Source organism: Mesocricetus auratus, unplaced genomic scaffold (genome assembly GCF_017639785.1).
Source record: "Mesocricetus auratus isolate SY011 unplaced genomic scaffold, BCM_Maur_2.0 Super-Scaffold_100008, whole genome shotgun sequence".
In the NCBI taxonomy this organism is placed as follows: Eukaryota; Metazoa; Chordata; class Mammalia; order Rodentia; family Cricetidae; genus Mesocricetus; species Mesocricetus auratus.
This window is the reverse complement of record NW_024429192.1, coordinates 54,356,536-54,381,041: the sequence shown is the minus strand read 5'-3', so window position 1 is coordinate 54,381,041 and position 24,506 is coordinate 54,356,536. Positions and strand designations below refer to the sequence as shown.

Below are 24,506 nucleotides of genomic sequence, written 5' to 3'. Positions count from 1 at the left end.
GGTTAAAGGGTGTAAAACTTACTGTGATCTGAGGATTTGCTCACCAGCCCTCTGTCTGTCTGTCTGTCTGTCATCCTCCCAGATGGGGATGACCACTCTGCTACCTTTTCGGTATGTAGTTGGTTTGCAGTATATGTCACATTTACATGTGATCTCTTACAACAGTCTTGATTTATTTTTAGGTTTTTCACAAGTCTTGTGTTATTGGATTTAATAAGTGAAATTCCCTTAAAGGAAATTAATCAGAAATATGGATGTAATCGTGGCCAGATTCAATCTTTGCAACAGTCGGCTGCTGTTTATGCAGGTCAGTTAGATGAAATATGTCACGTTTATCTAAAATTCTGTGATTTATGCTTGTTAAGATTCTTTTTTTTTAAGCAGGGTCCCACTGTGTTTCTCTGACTGGCCTGGAACTTTCTATGTAGACCAGACCGTCCTCAAATACAGTGATCCACCTGCTTCTGCTTTCTGAGTACTAGATTTAAAAGTGTGTATTAACATGCCTGCTTAAGATTACTTTTTAAGAAGCCGGGCATTGGTGGCGCACGCCTTTAATCCCAGCACTTGGGAGGCAGAAGCAGGCGGATCTCTGTGAGTTCGAGGCCAGCCTGGTCTACAAGAGCTAGTTCCAGGACAGCCTCCAAAGCCACAGAGAAACCCTGTCTCGAAAAACCAAAAAACAAAACAAAACAAAAGATTACTTTTTAAGAAAATTTCTATTTATTTAAGCTTTTCTGAAATTGCTGTTCTCAATGACTTCAACAGATGTCACGCTGGTGCCCCTGGGTGCAGTAGCCCTGTTAGTATTTAGACATCTGTACTGGCCTGTTCTTGGGATTCTGACAGCTGTAGCCACTAAGAGCACCACCTGTGCACATTCACTATGTTCCCTTTTAAAAGGGCCCTGCCTACCTCCCATCCTTCTCTCTCTCTCTCCCTCTCTCTCTGTCTGTTCCCTCCTCCCTCTCTCTTTCTCCTCTTTCCCCCTCTTCCCTCTTTCTTCTTTCCTCTCTCCTGCTGCTTCTGTCTCTGGAGGCTGGTCTCCCCACTTCCCTTTCCCCTTTTTATGATCCCTTTCCTTAATAAAAAACCTGCTTGAAAGGCATCTTTCTTTTGCTTACCAGCACAAATTTCTTTTTTCTTTTTAATTTAAATTAGAAACAAGTTTGTTTCACATATCAATCCCAGCCTCCTCTCCCTCCCACCCCCCCAACCCCCATCTACTCCCCAACCCCCACCCAATCCATACTCCACTCCCCAGGGAGGGTAAGACCCTCCATGGGGCATCTCCATAGTCTGTCATTTCATCCAGGGCAGGGCCTAGGCCCTCCCCAAAGTGTCCAGGCTGAGAAAGCATTCCTCCATGTGGTATGGGTTCCCAAACTCCATTTGTATGCCAGGGATAAATACTGATATACTACCCAAGACCCCATAGATTGCCCAGGCCTCCTTGCTGACACCCAAATTTAGGGGATCTGGGTCAGCCCCGTGCTGGCCTCTCAGCCATCAGTCTGGGGTCCAAGAGCTCCCTCTTGTTCAGGTCAGCTGTCTGTGGGTTTCACTAGCCAGGTCTTGACCCCTTTGCTCATCACTCATCCCTCTCTGCAATTGGGAAGGGCATTTAAGGTAGCCTCTACACTATTGTTAGTTTACCATTTGGGCACACCACTTTCTTAAATTACAAGTATTCTATAGAGAGCCAACATCAGGCTGGGTCTCACCCTTATTCCTCTTCTGTTTCCTAGTGACTTGTTAATGGTACATCTTTTCTCTTGTCTCTCCCTCTTCCTCCTTTACAAGGAGAAACAAGTTCTCAATGGAATTCCTTTCCTCTTAGTACTGATTAATAAGAGATTTTGAAAAAGAGGCTGCAGATGAAGAGAGATTTGTAGACCTGACCCTTCTAAATATCATGGAAACACTCTTATGTTACACAAACAGGTAGATTCTGGATCTGGTTTTACTAAAGAATCTTTGTTAGCCCTTAGGAAGGAAACCCAGGGCTACTAAAGGCTTTGTGTCTTCATATGTAAGAACTTGTTTGTGAAAATGTGCATAGGAGGGATGCTGTGTACAGGATCTAGGCAGAGGGTAGAATGAAGGGAAGGACTCAGTAGTCAAGTGACTGGCATCAGAGATCAGTTTTCTTATGGAACAGCGACTTCTATGGGTGCTACTTGACTGTTGTGATCTCTTTATTTCAAGTGGGTGCAGCCTTTCTTTGAAGAAAATAATTCTCTCAACATTTGAATTTTTAAATCATTTATCCAAGAAAGAGTCTTTCTCCTGTTTTGTTAGAGTTCTCTTTTCATTAAGAAAAGAAACAGGAAAAAAAAATAAGAGAGATAGTGAGAGGAGTAGACAAGAATGGGGTGGGGGGCTTATTCTCTTTGTGTATATGTGCTGTGTCTTAGGATCCAAACATTAAGTTCAGACGTAGGAATAAATAATATGGACCTTGAGAGAAGATTTGTTATGCCAGCATGCGGTCCGGAGTTCAGATCCCCACACCCTCACACAAAGCTGGGCACAGTGATGGATGTCTATTATCCAGTCCTAGGGCTTGCTAGCTAATTAGTCCAGTCAGTTGGTGACCCCAAATTCAGTGAGAGACCTGCCTCACAAAATGAAGTGGAGAGCAAGAGAGGAAGATACCTGATATCCATCTCTTGCCTCTAACTGTGCATACATGGACACTCATAGGTAAAATGTATACATACAATATGAAAGAATAAATGAGATGACATCTAATGTGCTTACTTTGCTCTTTATGAGCATAGCTAGCCAATATTTGTCTGCTCCTTTAACTTGTCCCTTGTCCCTGTTAAAGCATTCATTTTGCAGAAAAAGCAAAGCCAAACTAAAACCAAATACGTGCATACACACATGTATAAACACATATGTGTATCTATACACATGCACATACATGTTTATATATACATGCACAGAGAATTAGTCTAAAAGCAATTTTTAATTCAACAAACATTCCAACTGTTCTAGGAATGATTACAGTGTTTTCCAACCGTCTGGGCTGGCACAACATGGAACTACTACTTTCCCAGTTTCAGAAGCGTCTTACCTTTGGCATCCAGAGGGAGCTGTGTGACCTCATCCGGGTGTCCTTACTGAATGCCCAGAGAGCCAGGTTCCTGTATGCCTCTGGCTTTCTCACTGTAGCAGACCTTGCCAGAGCTAATATTGCGGAGGTGGAGGTGGTTCTGAAGAATGCTCTGCCTTTCAAAAGGTAACGAAGTCTGTGTCTGTCTCAGTGTTATTAGATGGCAGCTCATCAACCTTAGTGTATACTCGCTGTGTCAGAAAATGGGACTACCTTTTTCTCTTGAGAGTTACTTTTTGTTTTCTACTTCATACACTTCATGATTGGAAAGGCGTGTGTAAAGTGGTGGTGAGTTTCTCTGTCTTCTGAGTCTGAGTGTAAGGCACCAGTGCTTTCTCTCTGCTGTGGTAGATTTGATTCCCATGACTTACCTCTCCAAGGCTCATGGGTTCAGTACACTCCTTTAAATGTTCTTGGAACACTGGGCCTTCAATGCAGTTTGTTAGGGAGGAATCCTTGATGTGTGTGAAGGGGGATGGACTAACAACACGTCTGCCTAGACTAACATATAATCAAGGAATAACTTAATTAGGCCTTTTAAAAGCCTCTTGACTTTGTCTTCTGTATTTACTCTTTAGTAATTTTAAGGTTTGAGGTGGAATGACATTTAAAGGGGCAGAAAATTGTTTTGAGTGGTATTTGTTTCCATAACTGTTAGGTGTGGAATGTTGGCCTGTGTCCACATTGTGGTTCTTTCTCTCCAGGGACATTTTTATGATGTTTTAGAGTGCATGGTTTTTTACTGCATCCTTACTAAAACTGAAAAAAATTACAAAGCAGTGGTGTAAGAAGGCCTCCTTAGACCCGGGCGTTGGTGGTACACGCCTTTAATCCTAGCACTCGGGAGGCAGAGGCAGGCGGATCTCTGTGAGTTCGAGGCCAGCCTGGTCTACAGAGTGAGTTCCAGGACGACCTCCAAAACAATACAGAGAAACCCTGTCTCGAAAAAACTAAAAAAAAGCTTCCTTATGATTGTGGTGGTTTGAATAAAAATGGCTCCCATAGGCTCATCTATTTGAATGCTTAGTCATCAGGGAGTGGCACTATTTGAGAAGGAGTAGGAGGTGTCATTGGGAGTGGGCTTTGAGATTTCTAAAGCCCATGCCAGGCCCAGTGTTCCCGTCCTGCCCGCCCCTGTCTGTCTGTCTCTATCTCTGTCTCTGCATACAGATTAGGATGTAAAGCTCTTAGCTGTTGCTCCAGTGCTATGTGTGCCTCCGTGCTCCCCGCAATAATAATGGACTAAGCTTCTGAGACGGTAAACAAGCGCCAATTAAATGTTTTCCTTTATAAGAGTTATTGTGGTCATGGTATTTCCTTACAGCAATAGAACAGTGATAATGTAACGAGCCAGGTTTCTAGTTTCAATGCATGGCTCTTTTGGGAGTGTGCATCTTCCAGAAAGATACCTCTGAGTTGGTGATGGGTGCAAATACTGTAGCTATGGTGGTCTCTTACATTATAATTTTTATCAATGTTCAGTTGTCAACCTCTATATAGTATATAGTAGTCTGTCTCAACTGACTTTTTCCCCAAAACTATAGGGTTTAATGTATGCATTTGTAGTGCATGATATTTGTAAGGCATACATATGGGCTGTAATGAAAATTTTTATTGTATTAGGGCATTATACAGAGTTGTGTTTACTTTAAGTAATTTATTGGTATATTTTCAAGACTTTTAGGAATGTATTTTATATGTTTAAGAAAACATATTTTAATTTTCCTTGATAATGGCAGATTAGTTAGGGCTTTGATTGTTCTTGTGACATGAGTTATTGCATGGCTGTGGCAATTAGAGGAGTGACTTTCAATCTACTGACATTGCCACTATGCTTAGTGAACTGACTAGCTGCTATTTCTCATTGCTGTCACCTTTAGTAGTCCTTTCCAGTTCTTCAATTAACTAACTAATGAATTACATATTTTGATAGGTGTTACTATATAATAACACAGCTGTTCTTGACATTGTGATTTTCCCATCTTGGCCTCCCTAGTGCTAGGGTTTCCAGCATGTACAAGCACACCTGCTTGTTCTGGTTCTATAGCTGGGACGAATTCTGAAGTAATGTTGTAAACTGAATATCTTTAGCTCTAGGGTATAAAACCCAATCTGTCTGAGAATTAGGTCTGTCTTAGAATTAGTGTCTCATCTCTTTGAGATGTGCCTCTGACTGACTGCTTTACCTAGAATAAGCCTCCCATTTTCATAGATTCTTTGGAGATAAATATGTATGCCCAAGACATGTACTAGTAGTTTTCGAGGTGAAGAAGATCAGGTGTAGACAAGCATGGTGATCATACACTACAGATGACCTATAAGTCTTCCATGATTCATCTGAAGGCAGTATACATTAAAAAAAAAATCAATTGAAAGTTCTTGCTCATTGTTTGTAAGCACATCTTGAGGCTTCCTTCTCTTTTGTGGTAAGGTTGATAGGTTGATACTGCCGTGATTATCTGAGAGTCTAGAACATTAATTCATCAAAATTATTGCTGTGAATAACAAAGCTAATCAATATCATGCTTTGTGTAGTATACTGAGGATGCAACTACTCTTTTTATCATGTAAATGTAGAATAAATATGTCTACATTGTGGAAAGGCTAAGTGGAGATAATTAATGTAAATATCACCTAACATGCTTACCATTTTCTTTTTTGAACTGAGAATACTTGTAGTCTACCCCTACAGTGTTTTTTTTTTTTAAGGAACACCCAACACGTTGTTATACAATAAACTGTTTTTAGCCAAATACATAACATGGATTTAATAATAAGGAAAAGTTGCACACATAGAGTGAAAGACAATCTACAAACAATTGCCCAGAGTTTTTCAGAAATATTACAATCGTGAAAAACAGACTAAGGAGGCACTTCCAATTAAGACAGACTGTGGAGTAAAGCTACTAGACACATTACTGGATTCTAGGCTTCATTAGAAAAAAGATAGTGGACCAACTGATGAAAATTGTTAGGCTCTAGCTATTGGTTTATAAAAATACTAGTGTATTTGTGCCTGGTTTCCCATTCTAATACATTAAAAGCCAGAAAATCCACTGGAATTCAGATTGCCTCCAGTTTGTTAGCATTGTCCACAGTCTGCAGTATATTACTCTTCTCTCTGCATGTGAATTTTCATATTGTTGGGAGTAATTCAGTGGCATGGGTTCCTAGGCATGCATGGCATTTCAAAAGGTACATGTATAAGCTTTGTTAGGTGCTTGGAACTGCCCTCAGGAAGGTCACCCGGGGTTGCATTTTCTCTATTAGCCTACTGGTGGAAGGCCAATTTTGTCATTGTAGCTCCGCATAGTGTTACTTTGCAGTGTGAATTACCCTGAATATCTTTTATGTGCTTCAGGATCAATGTTAGATCTTTGTGACTTGTCTGAGTAGGTCTTACCGTTAGATTTGTATGGTTCTTTTTTTCTTTCTTAAAAATAATTTTTTTCAAATTGATTTCAGTTTTGAGCCTCCTACTGTATGTATGTGTCAAATGTTTCCTCACAATGTATCACTTTGTTACCTTTTTTCTTTTGACAACCAAAAGTTCAGTTTTTTATGTACATGTGTATGGTATATGTATGTGTACATGAGTATGAACAGGTGCCCATGGCTGTGTGTGTTCAGAGGCTAGAAGAAGATTCAGGTGTTCTTCTCTATGGTCCTGTTGCTTCTTCCCTTGTAGGGTCTCTCACTGAACATGTATTACTGTTTCTCACCAACAGCCATAGCAATGCTCCTGTCTTGTTCTCTCCTGCTCACCTTCCTTTAACTCTTGCATATCTGCCTGTCTAGAGTCTCCAATTCCTATCCTGATGAGTTCTGGAGACTTCATTATGTAAACATGTAAAAAGCATATGATCTAGCACTAACAGACCAGCAAGGCCTGTTAGACTTATGATTAGTATAGACCAGGTATGTTTGCGATTCTAAGGTCTAATGGCTGGAATATATTCTTATGTTCATTAGGTCCTTTCTTACCCCACTTTAGATGCACAGACATGGTTCTCCTTTAGTCTGCTATTTTTCGGATATTTCTTTCTGGCTCAGTTTATTCTCTGTAGTTTTGCCTCACAACCATTCATAACTACTTGGTGTGTGTGTGTGATTATAGTTTTGAGCATTAACTGCACTCTTTATCACACTTAAGCTCTTTTCGACTCATATTATATCTGGTCCTGGATTAGGTATCATTTGCTACCTTCTTGCTTCAGCTTGTTTGAGAATCTCTTCCTCTTTAGTTTTTGAATCCCTTTGTATTGGTAATGTTTTGTACTACTCTTTGTAGTAGTTGAGCTTTGCATCTGAACCATATTGAAAATCTTTTTCTTTGGATCAATGACTCAGTCCTATTCATATTTTGTAGCTATGAATGGTGAGTTTGCTCATGTATTTGATGAGTATTGATGACATTTACCATATTTCTTTCTCTCCAGGTCATCTCTACTTTGTTGTTGCAATTTTAAATTTAGAAAGTTGTGGTAAATTGTGTTTGTATTTTGCTTGGTCTGGTTCTTGAAGATTTTAGGTGTCCTGTACCTTCTACCCACTGTCTGAATAGCAGTTATGGAACTTCCTCTCCTCTCTTTTTCCCTTCTCCTGTGCCCCAGCATACAGACCTGCGCATTAAGTTTTTATCTTTGCCCTTGCCTCTGTAGAGGGTGAGGATAGAAAGGTGGTGTAACCTGCATCTGTATGTATTTGAAAATCGGACTTTAGTCTCATTGCTAAGTTTTTGACTGGACCTTAGCCATCAGAGGCCTGGCTGGGCCTTCCACCCATATGACTCATGTACATGCTGGCAGCCTGCTGCTTGATGCACGCCATAGGACCGTTCCATAAGATTTCTTGCCACAGTTTGCCTCACTGGCATGTATGATGCTAGAGACAGCAAACTGCAAACTGTGATAGTTCCTAAACCTGTTGTTGGCTTACATTTGTTTTACCTGGGAGGTTACTTCATGTGCTTGGAAGCAAGAAGTCTCAGCCATCGTAACTTCACTTATTTTTTGTCACTCCTGTCCTTTTCCTAGCATTCAGTTATATAACTAACCATTTCACCTTTTGGGCTCTAGACCATTATCTTCCAGAAGAGCTTACTCTCCAGTTTTCTCTCCCTGTGGTGAGCAGTAGCTAAATTCTCTGTTAGTTGTAAAGACAGCTTGTGGGAAGCTGGTTCTTTCCTCTCACCTTTTGAGTCCTAGGGAATGAAGTCAGGTGTCAGGTCTGGTTGCACACACCTTTACCCACTGAGCCATCTTGCCAGCACCAGTGGCTCAGACTGGTAACAAGTTATTTGAATATGCCCTTGTAGGCATTACTTAGGTAGTGGTTCTCAACCTTCCTAATGCTGTGACCCTTTAATGCAGTTCATCATGTGGTGATCCCCAACTACAAAATTATTTCATTGCTACTTCATACCTGTAATTTTTCTACTGTTATGAATTGTAATGTAACTATCTGATATGCAGGATATCTCACAGTTTGAGAACCAATGACATAGAGCCAGATATGATACAATTTATATGAAGAATTTGGGTTTATTTTTTCTGGTTCACATTTCCATTTCTAGACATTTTTCTTTCTGAATTCAGTCACCCAGTAATGTCCAGGTTCTTCCATGGTACTGGTTAGATCCTGCCCTCTGAGAAATGTGTGAAAATCCACTCTGGCATTTCTTCCTCCTAAGCCTCATCTCCTTCTAGGGTTTTCTTTCTTTGTTCACATTTTAGTCCCTTCAGATACTTTGTTCAGAGTTTATATTGTGAGAGAAATTATTTTCAATGAAAAAAATTCTGACTCTCACTTTTTAAAAAAGATTTATTTATGTATTGAATGTGTATGGGTATTTTTCTTGTATCTGTGTCTGTCTACCACATTATGCAGTGCCCACAGAGGTCAGAAAAATGTGTTGGGTCCCCTGGAACTGGAGTTACAGATTGTGAGCTGCCATGTGGACGTTGGCAATTGAGCCTGGGTACTCTGAAAGAGCAGCCAGTACTGCGGGACCATCTCTCCAGCCTTAACCCTCAGTTTTTAAGACTCTTGCTTAAGGAATCTGTTCTAGTAGAGATTTCCTGTATTATGCCATTTAAAATTGTCAGACCACCTGCCTCTTCCAATACTTAACTTTTGTACAACCCTCACACCAGTTGACAGAATATATTTTAAACATTTATTTTATAGTTTTTTCCAACTAGAATGTAAGTACCATGAGCGCCCCCCCCCACCCCGCATGCTTCTGTCTCTTGCTATTCTGTCATTTCCGTTCCCTTAATCAGCTCAGATAGAATGGGTTTGTGGTATGAGTGTGTGAATCCAAGCATTAATTTACCCCTTTTCTCGTGTCCTTGAATAGTGCCCGAAAGGCAGTAGATGAAGAAGAGGAGGCAGCCGAAGAACGTCGGAATATGAAAACCATTTGGGTGACTGGCAGAAAAGGTTTATCTGCAAGGGAAGCAGCAGCCTTAATAGTGGAGGAAGCTAAAACAATTCTGCAGCAGGACTTACTTGAAATGGGAGTGCAGTGGGATCCAAATTTATCCTTGAGTTCTAGCACATATTCACTGACCAGTAGTGAGTCAGAAGTAAATGAATGCACACTTCAATCACAGACTAAGAGTTCTCATAAAAGGATGACATCAAAGAACAGAAACAGAATGAGAGCAAGTGATTCTAATGATGAGCCATTACCAGATACAGCACAAGGCTTAGGTGAACACAAAGAGCATGCAGAGTCCCTCTGTTTGTTCCAGGGGAATCACCAGCACCAGCCACATTTCATTTGCAGAGCAAGAAAACGAACTTTGGGTATAAACAAAGAAAAGCTTCGAATGTCTGTGAATGGAGGACAACAAAACACTAAGGAAGTTCTGCAAGCTTTCTCATCGGAGAAAACAAGAAAAGCTGCTTTGAGTGCTAGTTCAGAGCAGACGAATATCAGTTTCCCATCTTGGAAAGACAGAAAGTATCGAAAAAAATCATGGGTCAGTAGCCCAGTGCATGACTCCGGGGCTAATCATCATAAAGATGATTTCCAGGGACACACTGTGTACAGATCTACTCTATGTGAAGAGCCACTTTCCTTAGACAAGCAGAATATAGAATTTAGAAGTTCAGGGTTACTTACAAAAACTGTATCTTTTTGTGCCAAGGAAAAATACAACAAAACCTCATTCCCTTTACAAATGCAGCAGCCTTGCCTAAGGAAAAAAACAGGAAGTAATGGTGCTGTAGAACATTTCGTTTCAGGATCTCAGAGTAAAAATGTGACTGGTCAGTCTCCTGGCATTGCTAGCAATGGAAGAGGATTGGCTGATACTGAGACAGGAAAGATAAATATGATACTCATAGAGAATGGTACAGAAAGTCAGAATGTTTCTGTGAAACACCATGACACCCATCCAGTTAGCCAGTGCCTGGAAAATCAGTGTGACAAACAGACAAACACTTGCACCAAGCAGAAAACATTAATAGAGAGACAAGTGTCCTGTGAAGCAGTTAGTTACATGGCCAGAGATGCAAATGATGTTTCAACTATCAACTGTGGAAGCATAAAGCTTCATAAAGATGAGTCAAATCACTGTCGGGCATTGGGAAATAATACAGGCAAAAGTAAGGCACCTAGTGCATTACTGCAGTTAGCTGCAGAACTCAGTCAAGCAGGTGGCCAGCATGAGCATCTTCTAAATTCTTCTGGAATACAGGAAAAAACAGATGCTTATGCAACAAATAAAACTGAACATTTTCATGCTTCTAACCTAGCCCCCTGTGACTTTGGAGATAGCTTCTATCTGGATACTCAGTCAGAGAAAATAATTGAACAGATGGCAACTGAACATGCCAAGCAAAGAACAATGGTGGCAACAGAGAAGGACTCTGACACTGGGAACTCAGGGAGCTTATTTCAGAACGAGTGTCACAGTACTCGAGATGATCAGCACTTCCAAAGAGCAGCTGACACAGACCGTTTGGACAGCAAGAGTGTGGAGACCACAAAACAGAACCCTGAAAAGGGCATTGGTAGACTAACTCCAGAAAGCATCATTTTCCACTCTCCAACACCACAGGGGGAAAATGGCCCTTGCTTTAGAGCGAATGAGCAGTCTGTTACTGATTCCCAGCTAAACAGTTTTCTTCAGGGTTTTGAAACACAAGAAATGGTTAAACCAGTACAACCTCTGGCTCCTCCAGTGGGAACTCCTACTGGTTTGGAGGAAGAAAATCTGCCTGAAACCAGTTTGAATATGAGTGACAGTATACTATTTGACAGTTTTGGTGAAGATGGCTTAGTAAAAGGACAGTCACCTGATGTACAGGCAAAGCAGCCCCTCTTTTCTGAAATGACACTAAGCCATCTCAGCAGTTCTCCGTGCCCACCAGAAGACCCAGTCGTGAAGGCAAATGTGAACGAACATCAGGGTATTCAGCGACAGGTGGCTTGTTCCAGTGGTGAATCTGCTATATTTTCAGAGGTGGATTCTGCTCAGATGATTGAAGCCTTGGACAATATGTCCGCATTTCATATCCAAGAGAATTGTAACTCAGTAGCCCTTAAGACATTAGAACTCAGTGATTCTGCAATGCTGGGTGATGAGTGTCCTCAAGGAAAAGTGGTCAGAGGAGATAAAATTGAAAGGGCCCAAATATCCAAACTCACTGAGACAAATCAAGATAATTCATTCGCTTGGTCAGGAGCATCATTTGACTTAAGTCCAGAACTGCAAAGAATTTTAGACAAAGGGTCTAGTCCTCTAGAAAATGAAAGACCCAAATTAACACAGGCAAGTTTATCTTGTTTTGAAAGAAACGGCACAGAGTTAAATGAGAGACAGGAAATGAATCCAAATTTGGAGACCATTCAAGTTCAGAGAACTTCACTTATTCTCAGTAATGAAGTTCAAAACAGGAATGAGGGGGTAGGGAATAACACCAGGCATGGTGGGACCTTATATCCCTCAGCTTGTAAAGAAAGTGACACAGCTGATGACAATGGCCTCATTCCTCCTACACCCATTCTTGCTTCTGCGTCTAAGATGCCATTTCCAGAGATTCTTGGAACATCTGTAAACCATCAGAAAGCTGACAGTGTTTTTCTGCCAGGTGAAAGATGTTTATTTGGCTCTCCTTCAGATAGTCAAGAGCATAGAGACAGCTCCAAAGACGATGGTTCAGTTGGAGATACTAGTTTTTCTCTGCAGTTCTCTCAGGATGAACTGCAGCCAACTCCAGCCTCGTGCATCTCCGAAAGCTTGGCCATAATTGATGTAGCAAGTGACCACACTCTGTTTCAGACGTTTGTGAAGGAGTGGCAATGCCAAAAGCGCTTTTCCATCTCTCTGGCTTGTGAAAAGATTAGAAGTCCAACATCTTCCAAAACCACTACTATAGGGGGAAGGTTGAAGCAAGGTAAGGATTTTTAAAATTTTTCTGCATTGGTAAAGAGAGTTAATTTTTAAATTTTAGATGTTATATATAACTTATTCAAATTGAATGAGTATGTCCACTTAATAATCTAAATCGATATATGTGTAGCTTTTGTTTATTTGGCTTAGCTAGTCCCTAATAATTGCCCTCCATTATAAGAGGTCTATGTAGCGTATGTAAAATTCATTAAAATAATATATGTTTTGGATAACATCATACTTTAAGGTGCCTTAATTTACAAGTGGTTTTTATTAGTCATTAGTACTCACAAATTGCTCCTACTTCATTATAAAAGTAGATGGGTACTGTAGCTGAACTTTCCAGAAATTATCTCAAGTTTTATCCCTCTTGATGAAACTATACTGCAGTGCTGGTTCTGAGTCCTTCCAGAGCCTTTCAGGGTTACAGAGTTGAACTTTTGGTCAAATGATGCCTTGAACATCTTGCTCTGTAACTGGGAAGTAACCCTAGTCAGCTTGCCAATCTGTTGTGGAAATCAGAGGTTTGATTAGATTTCATAAAGCTCTGTATTTATGTGTTTATCATTAAGGTGCTAGTATTTGTCTGACCTTCAGTCCTTGGAGCATATGTGTGAATGGTAGATTCTATGTGCTCTTAGTGTATAGCATTTTCTATTCCCAATCCATCAAGCATAAAATTTGAGCCCAAGTTCTATATCGAACTTCTTATGGAGACATAAGTTCACTTAAACTTAGTAAGTATGTATTGTCTTCCTATGTACCAGTATCTTCCAGGTATTGAGATTATAATTGTAAATTAGATCTGTTTGTTTTTGACCTTTGGAAGTAGATGTTAATTTAGAAAAATATGTTGACTGTAAATACAAAAGTTATGCTTAATTGCTCACAATAAAACTCTTTGTCCTTTTGACTAAGAATTGGTGAATGTTATAAAGGTGTGTGTGAGTGTGTATGTGCATATGGTCTTTATTTGTTATAGAAACTTGAAAAATAGCTTTTTTACCTAGTGGTTCCTCCTTAGTCATTATAGATCTATTTTAGGCAAGCTGTGGTGCATTGTTTTCATGGTCACGGGTGTCTTAATTGATGTGAAATCTAAAAGCTTACATACACCTGAAAATGATCACCCAAATAATCCATTTTTTACAGTTGTATATTTTTTGCTCACCAAGTATTGTGCTAACCAATTTTTGTCATCTTGACATAAGCTAGAGTTATCTGAGAAACAGAACCTCAACTGAAAAAAACACCTGGGTGATGTAGGAGGGCACAGCCCATTGGGCTGGTCCACCTCTGGGCAGGTGGTTCTTTCTGAGTGGTATAAGAAACAGGCTGAGCAAACCATGAGGAGCAAGCCAGTTAGTATTGTTCCTCCATGGTCTTTTCTCTGATTCCTGTCTTGAGTTCCTGTCCTGACTTCCCTTCGCAATAGATCATAAGCAGTAAGCTGAAACCAACCCTCTCATTTGAGTCATGGTGCTTGTCACAGCATTGGAAACCTAGCTAGGATAAGCAGACTGTTTGTTGGCTTGCATATTTTGGGGACTGAGTCTGGTCAGATAGCCCAGGCTGGCCTTGAGTTTATAATCATTTTGCCTCCTCTTCCCAAGTGCTGAGATTATAAATTATATACCATCATGATGGCTGAAGTAAAGGCTTTGGTTATCATAGTTTTAATAGTTTGCTTGATGCCTGAATGTTGGAGTTTTTGACAGTTTTACTTTGGATTCCTTTAGTTAGCTCCCCTCAGGAGACCTCTGCTGAAGAAGATGGCTTTCCTGTCCATGGCTCTGATGGTGTCGTGGTAGTTGGACTAGCAGTGTGCTGGGGTGGAAGGGATGCCTATTACTTGTCACTGCAGAAGGAACAAAAGCATTCCGGTAAGTCATTGGCACTTGGCTAAGTCACATATGCTCTATGCCATCTATTAAGGGAGTTATTTTGTTTTGTTTTGTTTTTTTTTGAGATTTTTAAAAAAATATTTGAGAATAATTTGCAGACATTACATAGACTATTTTTAGGATTAAAAATATTTATTAAGAGAATAGCTAATGTATGAAAAACCATACATACTAATGAGATTGAATTTCTCTTTCCCTCCTTTTGTCCCTCTTTTGGGTCCAAAGTAGGCCCCAGAAATGGCAGTGTCATTGCCAGTGTTCTAAAAATGACAGTCTGGGCTCAATTCAGGCTGGACTCTGGGTAAACAAAAACCTAAATTCAGCATTCCAGCATTCCTCAGACATCTTGGGTTTCTGTTTGTCAGGGAAAGCCAATACTTCTTACCTGTCCCCTATAGGCAACTGCCTCTGGTAATGGGCATCTAGTTTGCAATTGATTCAAGCCTGCAACTAGCAAGCCCGTTCCCTCCCCTTCCTAGTTTCCAGGCTGTTCTGGCGGGCACTCCCCCCCCCCCATCCTCTTAAAACTGACAAACCTTTTCCCACTTTTTTGTTGTTCTCTGCCCTAACAGATAGCCTAGCAGTTTGAATCCCCGGTAAATCTTCCTTTCTGCCCATGGATGGACTAGTTTGGTGGTTTCACTGTGCCCTTGCTTATACCCTCCTTCTAGTCCTCCTTTCCTGTTGTGCTGGGAACTGATCCCAGAGCCCTGTACTGCTAGACAAGTGTTCTTACCTAGAGCCATGCCTACAGACCAGAATAAATACTTTCAGAAACACCTCTTTGCTCCTTACTGCCTGCTATAGGAAGCCTTAACAATAGACTGTAGCAGTTTCTTCTTGCTCTTTCTAGAGTTCATCCAGGGCAGTGCTGAGCTAGAGAAAGGTGGTTGCTGAATTCTGAGACTGTTAGAGGAGCCTTTGGAAGGGAAGGATGCAATCTAGAAATACCTTGGGATCTGATTACATAGTCTGTTGCTCCGCAGTTGGGACAGCGGCATTCAGGAAGGATGGCATACAGTGTCAGCTCCTCAGTGAGATCTTTCCACTCTCAGACAGCAGTGTGTTAGCTGAGTAGCTACTTGAACTCCTTTTATTTTTGATACAACAGTGTATGTTACTTCTTGAACTCTGTTCTGAAAATATAATTTTATTATTAGAAATCTTGGTACCTAGAATTTTTACCCACCTAATGAAATAAAACACTATAAATCTAGTCTAAACCACCATTTAGTTTATGAAGTACTTTATCACATAGTTGCTATGACTTGACCAAGCAGTTGTTTGGAATCAGATCCTTGGATTTCTGACTCTTTTTCAGTCTTTCCACTAAAGACTACTGCTTCAAATGAATGAGTAATTTCTACATTAAGACTGTTTCTCTTCCAAGAAATTAGTCCCAGTTTGGCCCCACCTCCTCTGGATACAACATTGACTGTGGAAGAGAGGATGGAGCACCTTCAATCCTGCTTGCAAAAGAAATCTGACAAAGAGCGGACTGTGGTCACCTATGACTTCATCCAGAGCTATAAAGTCCTCCTCCTGTCCTGTGGTGTCTCCCTGGAACCCAGTTATGAAGATCCCAAGGTTCTGTCTTACATGTAACTTTATAGACTGCAGCATCGTTAATGCTTAGGGTTAACTATACATGTCCTTAGCTTCAGCAGTTTAATGTCTCATCCACCCAGAATATATCATTGTGTACCAAATGCATCTGTGGGTGAACACAGAAATATCAAATATTCTAAATATTAAAGGTCATGTTCTTCCTCAGAGATTAAAAAGAAGGCCTTTAGTTTTGGTTATAAGCTATGAATTTTTATACCACAGTAAATTAGAAGTGAAATGTGAACTGTTTGGTTTAAGAGGATGATACCAAGAGTTTTCAAATATTGTGAAGGTAAGAGAATATAGGAGCTATGCATAGATATAAGATGTCAAAAGGGAGTGCGCTTAAGTGTTTAGAGATCAATAACATTACTAGTCCCTGAGAACAGTTTTGCACAATAGCAAAGTGTGATGTTCCTTTATGATGCTCAGTCATCAAGGAGGGGTAGCTTACATTACTATAGTATACATTTGATACTTAAATCAGTTGCCTTATCGAGATTACTTAAAGATACACCATTTCTCTACATGTGCTGCTATCAAAGTTGAAAATGATACTTACTATTTTAACAGTTATTAGCAAAATGTCAAATATAAAGGGATATTTTTCTTTTAGAATTTTAGCTTTGAATATCCCTCCATTTAATTTGATGTTGGCTATAGGCTTGCTGTAAATTGCCTTTATTATGTTTATATATATTCCTCTTATCCCCAGTCTTTCAAGAACTTTTATCATGAAGGAGTGCTGGATTTTGTCAAAGGCTTTTTTGGCATCTGATGAAATGATCGTGTGTGTGTGTGTGTGTGTGTGTGTGTGTGTGTGCGTGTGCGTGTGTGTTTTCTTCCTTTCAGTTTATTTATATAGTGGATTACATTTACTGACTTTTGTATGCTGAACAATCCCTACATCTTTGGGATGAAGGCTACTTTTTCATGCATGACTTTTTTGATGTCGTCTTCTATTAGATTCACAAGTATTTTATTGAGTATTTTTAAGTATGTTCACAAGGGAGATTTTCTTTCTTTGTTGAGTCTTTATGTGGTTTGGGTATCAGGATAACTGTGGCTTCATAAAATGAATTGGACAACGTTCCTTCTGTTTATATTTTGTGGACTGATTTGAAGAATATTAGCATCAATTCTTTGAAACTCTGGTAGAATTCTGTGCTAAAACCATCTGGCCCTGGACTCTTTTGGGTTGGGAGACTTAATGACTGCTTCTATTTCACTAGGTGTTGTAGGTCTATTTAAATTATTTATCTGATCTTAATTTTGGTAAGTGGTACCTATGAAGAAAATTATCCATTTCTTGTATAATTTTCAATTCAGTGGAGTACATGTTTTAAAAGTATGTCCTTGTGATTTTCTGGATTTCCTTGGTGTCTCTTGTTATATCTGCCTCTTCATTTCTGATTTTGCTAATTTATATAGTCTCTTTCCATCTTTTTAGTTAGTTTATCTGTCTTGTTAATTTTCTCAAAGAAGCAACTTTGGTTCATTGATTCCTTGTATTATTCTCTTTGTTTCTATTTTACTGATTCCAGCCCTTGTAAATAAATTGAAATGTTGGGGGCTGGAGAGATGGCTCAGAGGTTAGGAGCACTGACTGCTTGCTCTTCCAGAGGTCCTGAGTTCAATTCACAGCAACCACATGGTGGCTCATAATGAGATTTGGTGCCCTCTTCTGGTGTATGGCATGCATGTAGGCAAACCACTGTATACATAATAAATAAATCTTAAAAAAAAAAGAATTGAAATGTCATCTTGGTATGTAGTATCCTTCCCCATTTCTTTTGATTAATTTTGGTTTGAAGGCTATTTTGTTAGATATTAAAATGGCTATACCAGCTTGCTTCTTAGGTCCATTTGCTTGTAGTATCTTTTCTAACCCTTCACTCTGAGGTGATGTCTATCCTAGATGTTAAGGTGTGTTTCTTGTATGCAGCAGCAGGATGGATCCTGTTTTTGCTTCCATTCTGTTTGTGTCTTTCTATTAGGGGATTAAGGCCACTGATGTTGAGAAATATCAATGACAACTGATCATCAATTCCTGTTATTTTGTTGTTATTGGTGGTGGTGATCTCTGTGCTTCCCTTCTTTTGATTTTACTGGTATGAGGTTATTTATTGCCGGTATTTTCATGGGTATAGTTAACCTTCATAAGTTGGATTTTTCCTTCTAGTGCCTTATTCTATTCTTATTACTCTTGGGTTTTGTTTTTTTCATAGTGTCCCAGATTTCTTGCATGTTTGTGTCAGGAATATTTTAGACTAACATTTTCTTTGACTTGTGAATCTATTTCTTCCATTGTGTCTTCAACTCTTGAGATTCTCTCTTCTATCCCTTTTATTCTGTTAGTGAAACTTGCCTCTATAGTTCCTGTTCACATTCCTCAATTTCCATTTCCAGAATTCCCTGAGTTTGCGTTTTCTTTATTGCTTCTATTTCCATTTTCATGTGTTAAACTGTTTGTTTTTCTTGGTTTTCTTTAAGGTATTTATTCCTTTCCTCCAATTATTTGTGTCTTGCTTGTTTTATTTGAAGGATTTATTCATTTCTTCAAAATTTTGTTTGTGTTTTCCTGGATTTCTTTAGGGGATTTACTAATTTCCTCTTTTAGGACCTGTATCATCTTTATATAGTTGGTTTTAAGGTCTTTTTCTTGTGCTTTAGCTATCTATATTGGAATATTCAGGACTTGCTGTGGTAGGTAGTGTAGCTGTGCCCTGGTGGAGATATATTGGCTTGGCTGTTACTGTGTTCTTAAGCTGGCATCTAGGCATCTGGGTTTGTGGTGATTATAGGTCTAGGTGCTGATTTTTGTGTTTGTTGGGTGGTTATATTGTTCCTTGGTTTTCTTTCCTCTCTGGATTTTCAGAGTGTGTTGGTTGAGTGTTATCTGGTTTTAGTGACCTGTTTGACTGGTATGTTCATTGGGAGTACTTGCTGGTGTTGGAGACTAGGGAAAGGGAAGGCCAGGGGACATGGTCTGTGGGATCCACAGTAGGTATGGACAAGGTACCTTTCTTTTTTAATAGAGTGGTGGGAATTGAATTCAGCATTTTGTAAACATTCTGCCACTAGGTTATCTCCACCAATTGTCATAGTTTCTCTCTAGGCTTTTGTTGTGTTTTGTGTTTTGGGTGGAGAGGATTACAAAGATGGTAAACTGATGTTTACTAGATAAAAGTTATCATTTAATTTTGATGTTCTGGAATCCAAACAAGAATATGGATGATACGAGTCTCTCATTATAGCTATAGTAGCATTCTAGATTTAAGCCTTATACTACTTGGAATATTCCATTCATTATTTAATTACCCATAGTATTTTGATATAAGATGATAAACTATTTACATTATATCATTTAAAAATAAATAGTAATTTTATGTCAAATTCTCTCATTCAGTATTCCCACATAAAACTTTTTTTCTTCTTTTTTTGAGACAGGATTTCACTCTGTAGCTTAGTCTAACTCACCATATAGTCCAGGCTTGCCTCATTCGTAGCATTCTTCCTGCCTCAGCCTCCTGGGCGCTAGGACTTCTGCTGTCAGCCACCGTTTCTTTCTCAAAATTTTATTCTTAACATACAGAAGAAATAACTGTGTCATCATAATTTTTGAAAGGATTCAGAAGCTTAGATTTGCATATTATATATAAATCCAGTTCATGATCTGTTAGTTCTAGTATTAGAAACTACAGGCTTCCTAGTGGAAGCTAAAAATAGCAATCAAATGACCAGCTGTTGTGGTGAGAGACTTCTACTTCGGAGGAAAGGCTTTCTGGCACTCTGGATGATAACTCTGTGTGTGTGTGTGTGTGTGTGTGTGTGTGAGAGAGAGAGAGAGAGAGAGAGAGAGAGAGAGAGAGAGAGAGAGAGAGAGAGAGAGAGAGAGAGAGAGAGAGAGAGAGAGAGATAGAGATGTGCATATGAAGGTCAGTCAGACGTTAACCTCCAGTGTCATTTCTCAGGAGCTTCCCACTTTTTTTTGTGAGATAGTGTCTCTCTTCAGGACCCATGGCTTATCATATAGGTAGATTGGTTGGCCATCAGGCCCCGGGTCTATTCTTCCCCAGTGCTGAGATTGAAAGTGATACCACCACTCTCAGCTTTTACCTGCATTTTGGAGATGGAACTCTGGTCCTCATGCCTTCATAGCAGGCACTTTACTAGCTAAACTCTCTCCCAACCCCTGGAAACTTAACTTTTAATGATAAACCTTGTATGCATGGCTTCTGATGTTGAAAGAGCTGAGTAGACCAAGCAGTGGTGGTACATACCTTTAGTCCTGGCACTCAGGAGGCAGGGGCAGGTGGGTCTCTGTAAGTTTGAAACCAACCTGGCCTACAGAGTGGGCCCCAGACAGCCAGGGCTAAACAGAGAAACCCTGTCTCAAAAAGCAAACAAAGAAACAAGAAGAGCTAAGTAAACCTAACACCACAGAGGCACATCTTTCTTATGTAGCTTAGTTTGAATCAGTCAGAATAGAGAAGACTTCATCTTCATGCCTAGACACTGGCCTTCGTTTAACTGAGAGGTCTTTCGCTCTCAAACCTGCTTCGGAACCAGGCCAGCCAGAGAACCACAGGGATGGAAAGACCACTAAATGGTGTTAAATGGGAATGCATTAAATTATAATGAATTTACTGTCTTCCCCTTTTAATGTAAAAATGCAAAAGATGGCTTTGAAAAATCCCAAGCAAACTGTCTGATTGCTGTCTCATTCAGGTGGCATGCTGGCTTCTCGATCCAGACTCTAAGGAGCCAACTCTCCATAGCATAGTGACCAGTTTCCTCCCCCAGGAGCTTCCACTGCTAGAAGGAATAGAGACGGGCCAAGGGATTCAGAGCCTGGGGCTAAATGTGAACACTGAGCATTCTGGGCGGTACAGAGCATCTGTGGAATCCATTCTCATCTTCAACTCCATGAATCAACTCAACTCTTTGTTGCAGAAGGAAAACCTTTACGGTAAAAGTAGAGTTCATGGCATTTTATGTTATAGGCTGGGATAATATATATATGTCATTAGCCATTCTTGGGTCACAGTTGGATAAATTACACATTTTATGCAAATTCTCTAGGTTACCTACTGAGGAAGTCAACAAACCGAGGGTTTTTTCATTTGTTTTGTTTGCTCCTGTGAAAAGCCAGATAGTAAATACTTTTGATTGCATGGTGTCTGTCACAAGTCCTCAGTCTGATGGTGATCACTAGAGAAGCTATGGTCATATTAAATGTTATGCTGTCTTCCAAGAATTTACTTGCAAAGCATGTGTCTGGTGCTCATTCCACCATAATCTGCTGGCCTCTGGCCTTATAGTGATTAGAATTAGTGGCATCATATTCAATTGTTGACAATTATATGTTTGAATTTTAGCAGATGATTTTATTCCTATAACAGATCTTTCATATAATTTAAAAGTTGAACCATTTTCTTTTTAGAGCTATTGATAGTTTCTTTAGTAAAGGAAAGTTATGTGAGTCTCCTTTTCTCTCAAGGCACAATGGATTTGTGGAGAAGTCTGCTGGCCTAGGATAGACTTCTTGATTTGAGAGAGTGTAACAAATGATATATAATGAAGATGATGAAGGGATCAAAGTTGTCTTCTATATTAGGAAATTATATAATGAGATTTTAAAACTGATCCACAGGTAACCAGAAACAGCAGAGCAATGTGCTAAACATGTATGGCTTGAATTGGGGCTGCCTCATTTACTAGACAAGAAGCTGCAACAAACTAGTGAAAGTCTTCTTGTCTGGTTCTTAGGAAGATCAATGTAAAGATCAAGGAGGCATAGTTGATCTTATTGTTACACTTGTTATTTTACCTCTACCACAAAGCCTCTTGTTTTCCCAGCACCACAGGGCAGGGTCATAGAGACTGAGTCTACATTGACTACTGTGTTTATAGAGGATGTTCTTCTGAAGTAATATTCACTAGCAGCTCCCATGTAGCAAGGAGGCAAGGAGCTTTTTTTTTTTTTTTTTTTTTTTAATATACCTCAGCCTCTTTAAGCTCATCACAGCTCCTGTCTCATCTCTGGCCATCTGCCTCAGGGCAGTAGACCTGGAGAATGTCATTTCTACTGACTTGTGAAGATCATGCTAGAGTCTTGATCTGTCATTTTTAGACATTAACTATTTGAATTATAAGCTGGGTTCTGGAGGCACTTGCTGTAATAACAAACACTTGGAAGTCTGAAGTAGGAAGGTCTGGATTTTGAGGCCAGGCTGAGCTACATAGTGAATTTGAGTCTCTCCTGAACTATGTAGTGAGAATTTGTCTCAAAAAATCCAAGGATTGGGTGGTCAAATGCCAGAAGCGAGCAAGTATGTGATAGAGAGATGGGAGAGGAAAAAGTGGAACAGTTTGTGTGCTATGAAGAAAGGCAGATGAGGAATAGCCTGATGATAGAAGCCTGCACTGCCACCCAAGTTCATGGTGATGTCTAGGCCTGTGTGTGCTACTGCTGAGGGCCATGTCTAGATCCATGGTCCTACCACAGCCGGGGCCAGTGTTGATGTCAGTAGCCTGTGTTACCACCAAAGGCTGTGCAGCTGTCTGTGGTCTGTACTGCAGCCTGAAGCCATTTTGATGTCCAAGGGCCTTGCTGAGCTGGCTCTGGCCCTTACTGGCCACTGCACGGTGTTGCAAGTGGTGAGGGTGAAGTAGATGTGGGAAAGCTGGCCTTGCCCCTCTCCTGACCAGCGGGAAAGCTGACCCTGGTGATGTGTGTAGGGGAGAGCTGATGGGCTGAGTAACTTAGCTACCACCCAGATCCAGGGCTTTGAGTTGGCCCACCCCAACATCTCCCCCACCTATGAGCTGCTAGTGTGCATGAAGGGATTGGTCCTGGGGACCTATAGCCACAGGATCTCCATGACTCAAGGCAGCAACAGGGTATCTCAGAGTCTGGTATTGATGGCATAGCAGAAGTCAGAGGCCTTGAACTAGACTACTCATTACAATGGACATTTGCCAGTAAAGCTGTTTGGGCAAAAGGGTATATTGTATGAGATACTGCAGCTTCCTGTCCACTAAGATGAGTGAATATGTGATGGAGATGTGGAAAGATGGAGGAGTAGAGTGGTGGCGCACAGAAGGCTGGGGCTGATAGAGGAGCGGGCGGTCATTGCCCAGAAGAGCAGAGATAGCTTTTTGTTTGACTAGTTGATTGGTTGGTTTTTTCTTTTGTTTTTTTTTTTCTTCCTTTTTTTAAAAATTTAATTTAGAAACAAGCTTGCTTCACATGTCAATCCCAGCTCCCTCTCCCTCCCCTCCTCCCTTGACCCCGGTTTTTTCTTTTCTAATTTTTATTTTCTTTTGAGGGGGAGAGGTTACAAAGATGGATATGAAAGCATATGGAAATGAGTAGGATTGGTGTGCATGATGTGAAATTGCCAAAGATTCAATCAAAAAATTATGTTAAAAGCCCAAGGACTGAGCCGCAGTTCAGTGGTGGAGTGCAGTGATAGAGTGCCTTCCTTGCAGGTGCTCAAGAAGTTATAATCTTTCTAGAGAGTACTGTTCTATCCTTTAAGATCACTTACTATCAGTGAGAAAGCAAAGTACAAGAAGACTCTAAATTTATTGTTTTTAACTTTGATTATTTAAATGTACCCTAAAAGTGCCTTACTCCTATGTGGTTTAAAAGATAGGTGAAAGGGAGTGCTGGGTGTGTTTGCTACAGTGCTAAGGCTTTCACGGTCATAGGGCCTATGGAATTAAAGTTTCCTGAGAAAGGGGAAGATTTTGGAGGCAATGTGGGAAGCGATTAAAATATGCTTATAAATTATTACTTTGGGACTAGAGAGATGGCTCTGAGGTTAAAAGTGCTTGCTGTTCTTGCAGAGGACCTGAGTTCAATTCCCAGCACCCAAGTCAAGAACCTGTAACTCAAGAACCTGTCACTCCAGCTCTAGAGCCAGCACTTTTCTTCTGGTCCCAGGGTACTTTCCAGTCATCAGCACATACCTGCAGATACCCACACACAGACACATACATATAATTAAAAATAAATAAAAATAAAATCTGAAAAAAAGCCCAGTTATTTCAGGATATGCTTGTTTAGTTTAGTGACCTCCAGATTCTCTTCTTATCCTCTTGTCTCTTGGGTGGATCTGTTCTGACAGCTGGCCTTTTCCCACCGAGAGTATACAAAAAAATATTGGCAAGGGACCATGAAGGTGCCTGGGATACAGTAGTCTTGTTTTCTTGTACATTGGTTTGACCAGAGACTGCTTTCTAAGTCTTAGAAGAAATTTCTTCTAGTCCAGACTGCTTACAGCATTGCCAGCTTTTCTACTCTTGCAGACAGGTGTGGCACCTAGTGCTTAAGTGACTTATCCTTTGTTGCCTTCCATTGGTTTGGCCACCTGTTCTTAGTTTGAATGACAGCTTGTGTAACTGCTGTAGATTGTTTGAGCAGTTGTGGGTGGTTTCAGTGATGCTGATTGATGC

The 24,506-nt window shown here is 40.2% G+C and overlaps 1 protein-coding gene across 3 annotated transcripts in view; it reads left to right on the top strand.

Moving 5' to 3' along the window:
- Window positions 1-24,506, top strand: part of Polq (DNA polymerase theta) — an 83,114-nt gene that overhangs the window by 30,125 nt on the left and 28,483 nt on the right. For all 3 annotated transcript variants that reach the window (XM_040750826.1, XM_040750829.1, XM_040750827.1), the window contains 6 exons: window positions 183-307; window positions 3,004-3,247; window positions 9,483-12,532; window positions 14,268-14,411; window positions 15,823-16,019; window positions 20,772-21,012. In XM_040750826.1, the coding sequence (XP_040606760.1) occupies window positions 183-307; window positions 3,004-3,247; window positions 9,483-12,532; window positions 14,268-14,411; window positions 15,823-16,019; window positions 20,772-21,012 (4,001 nt within the window). The remainder of the gene's footprint in view (window positions 1-182; window positions 308-3,003; window positions 3,248-9,482; window positions 12,533-14,267; window positions 14,412-15,822; window positions 16,020-20,771; window positions 21,013-24,506) is intronic.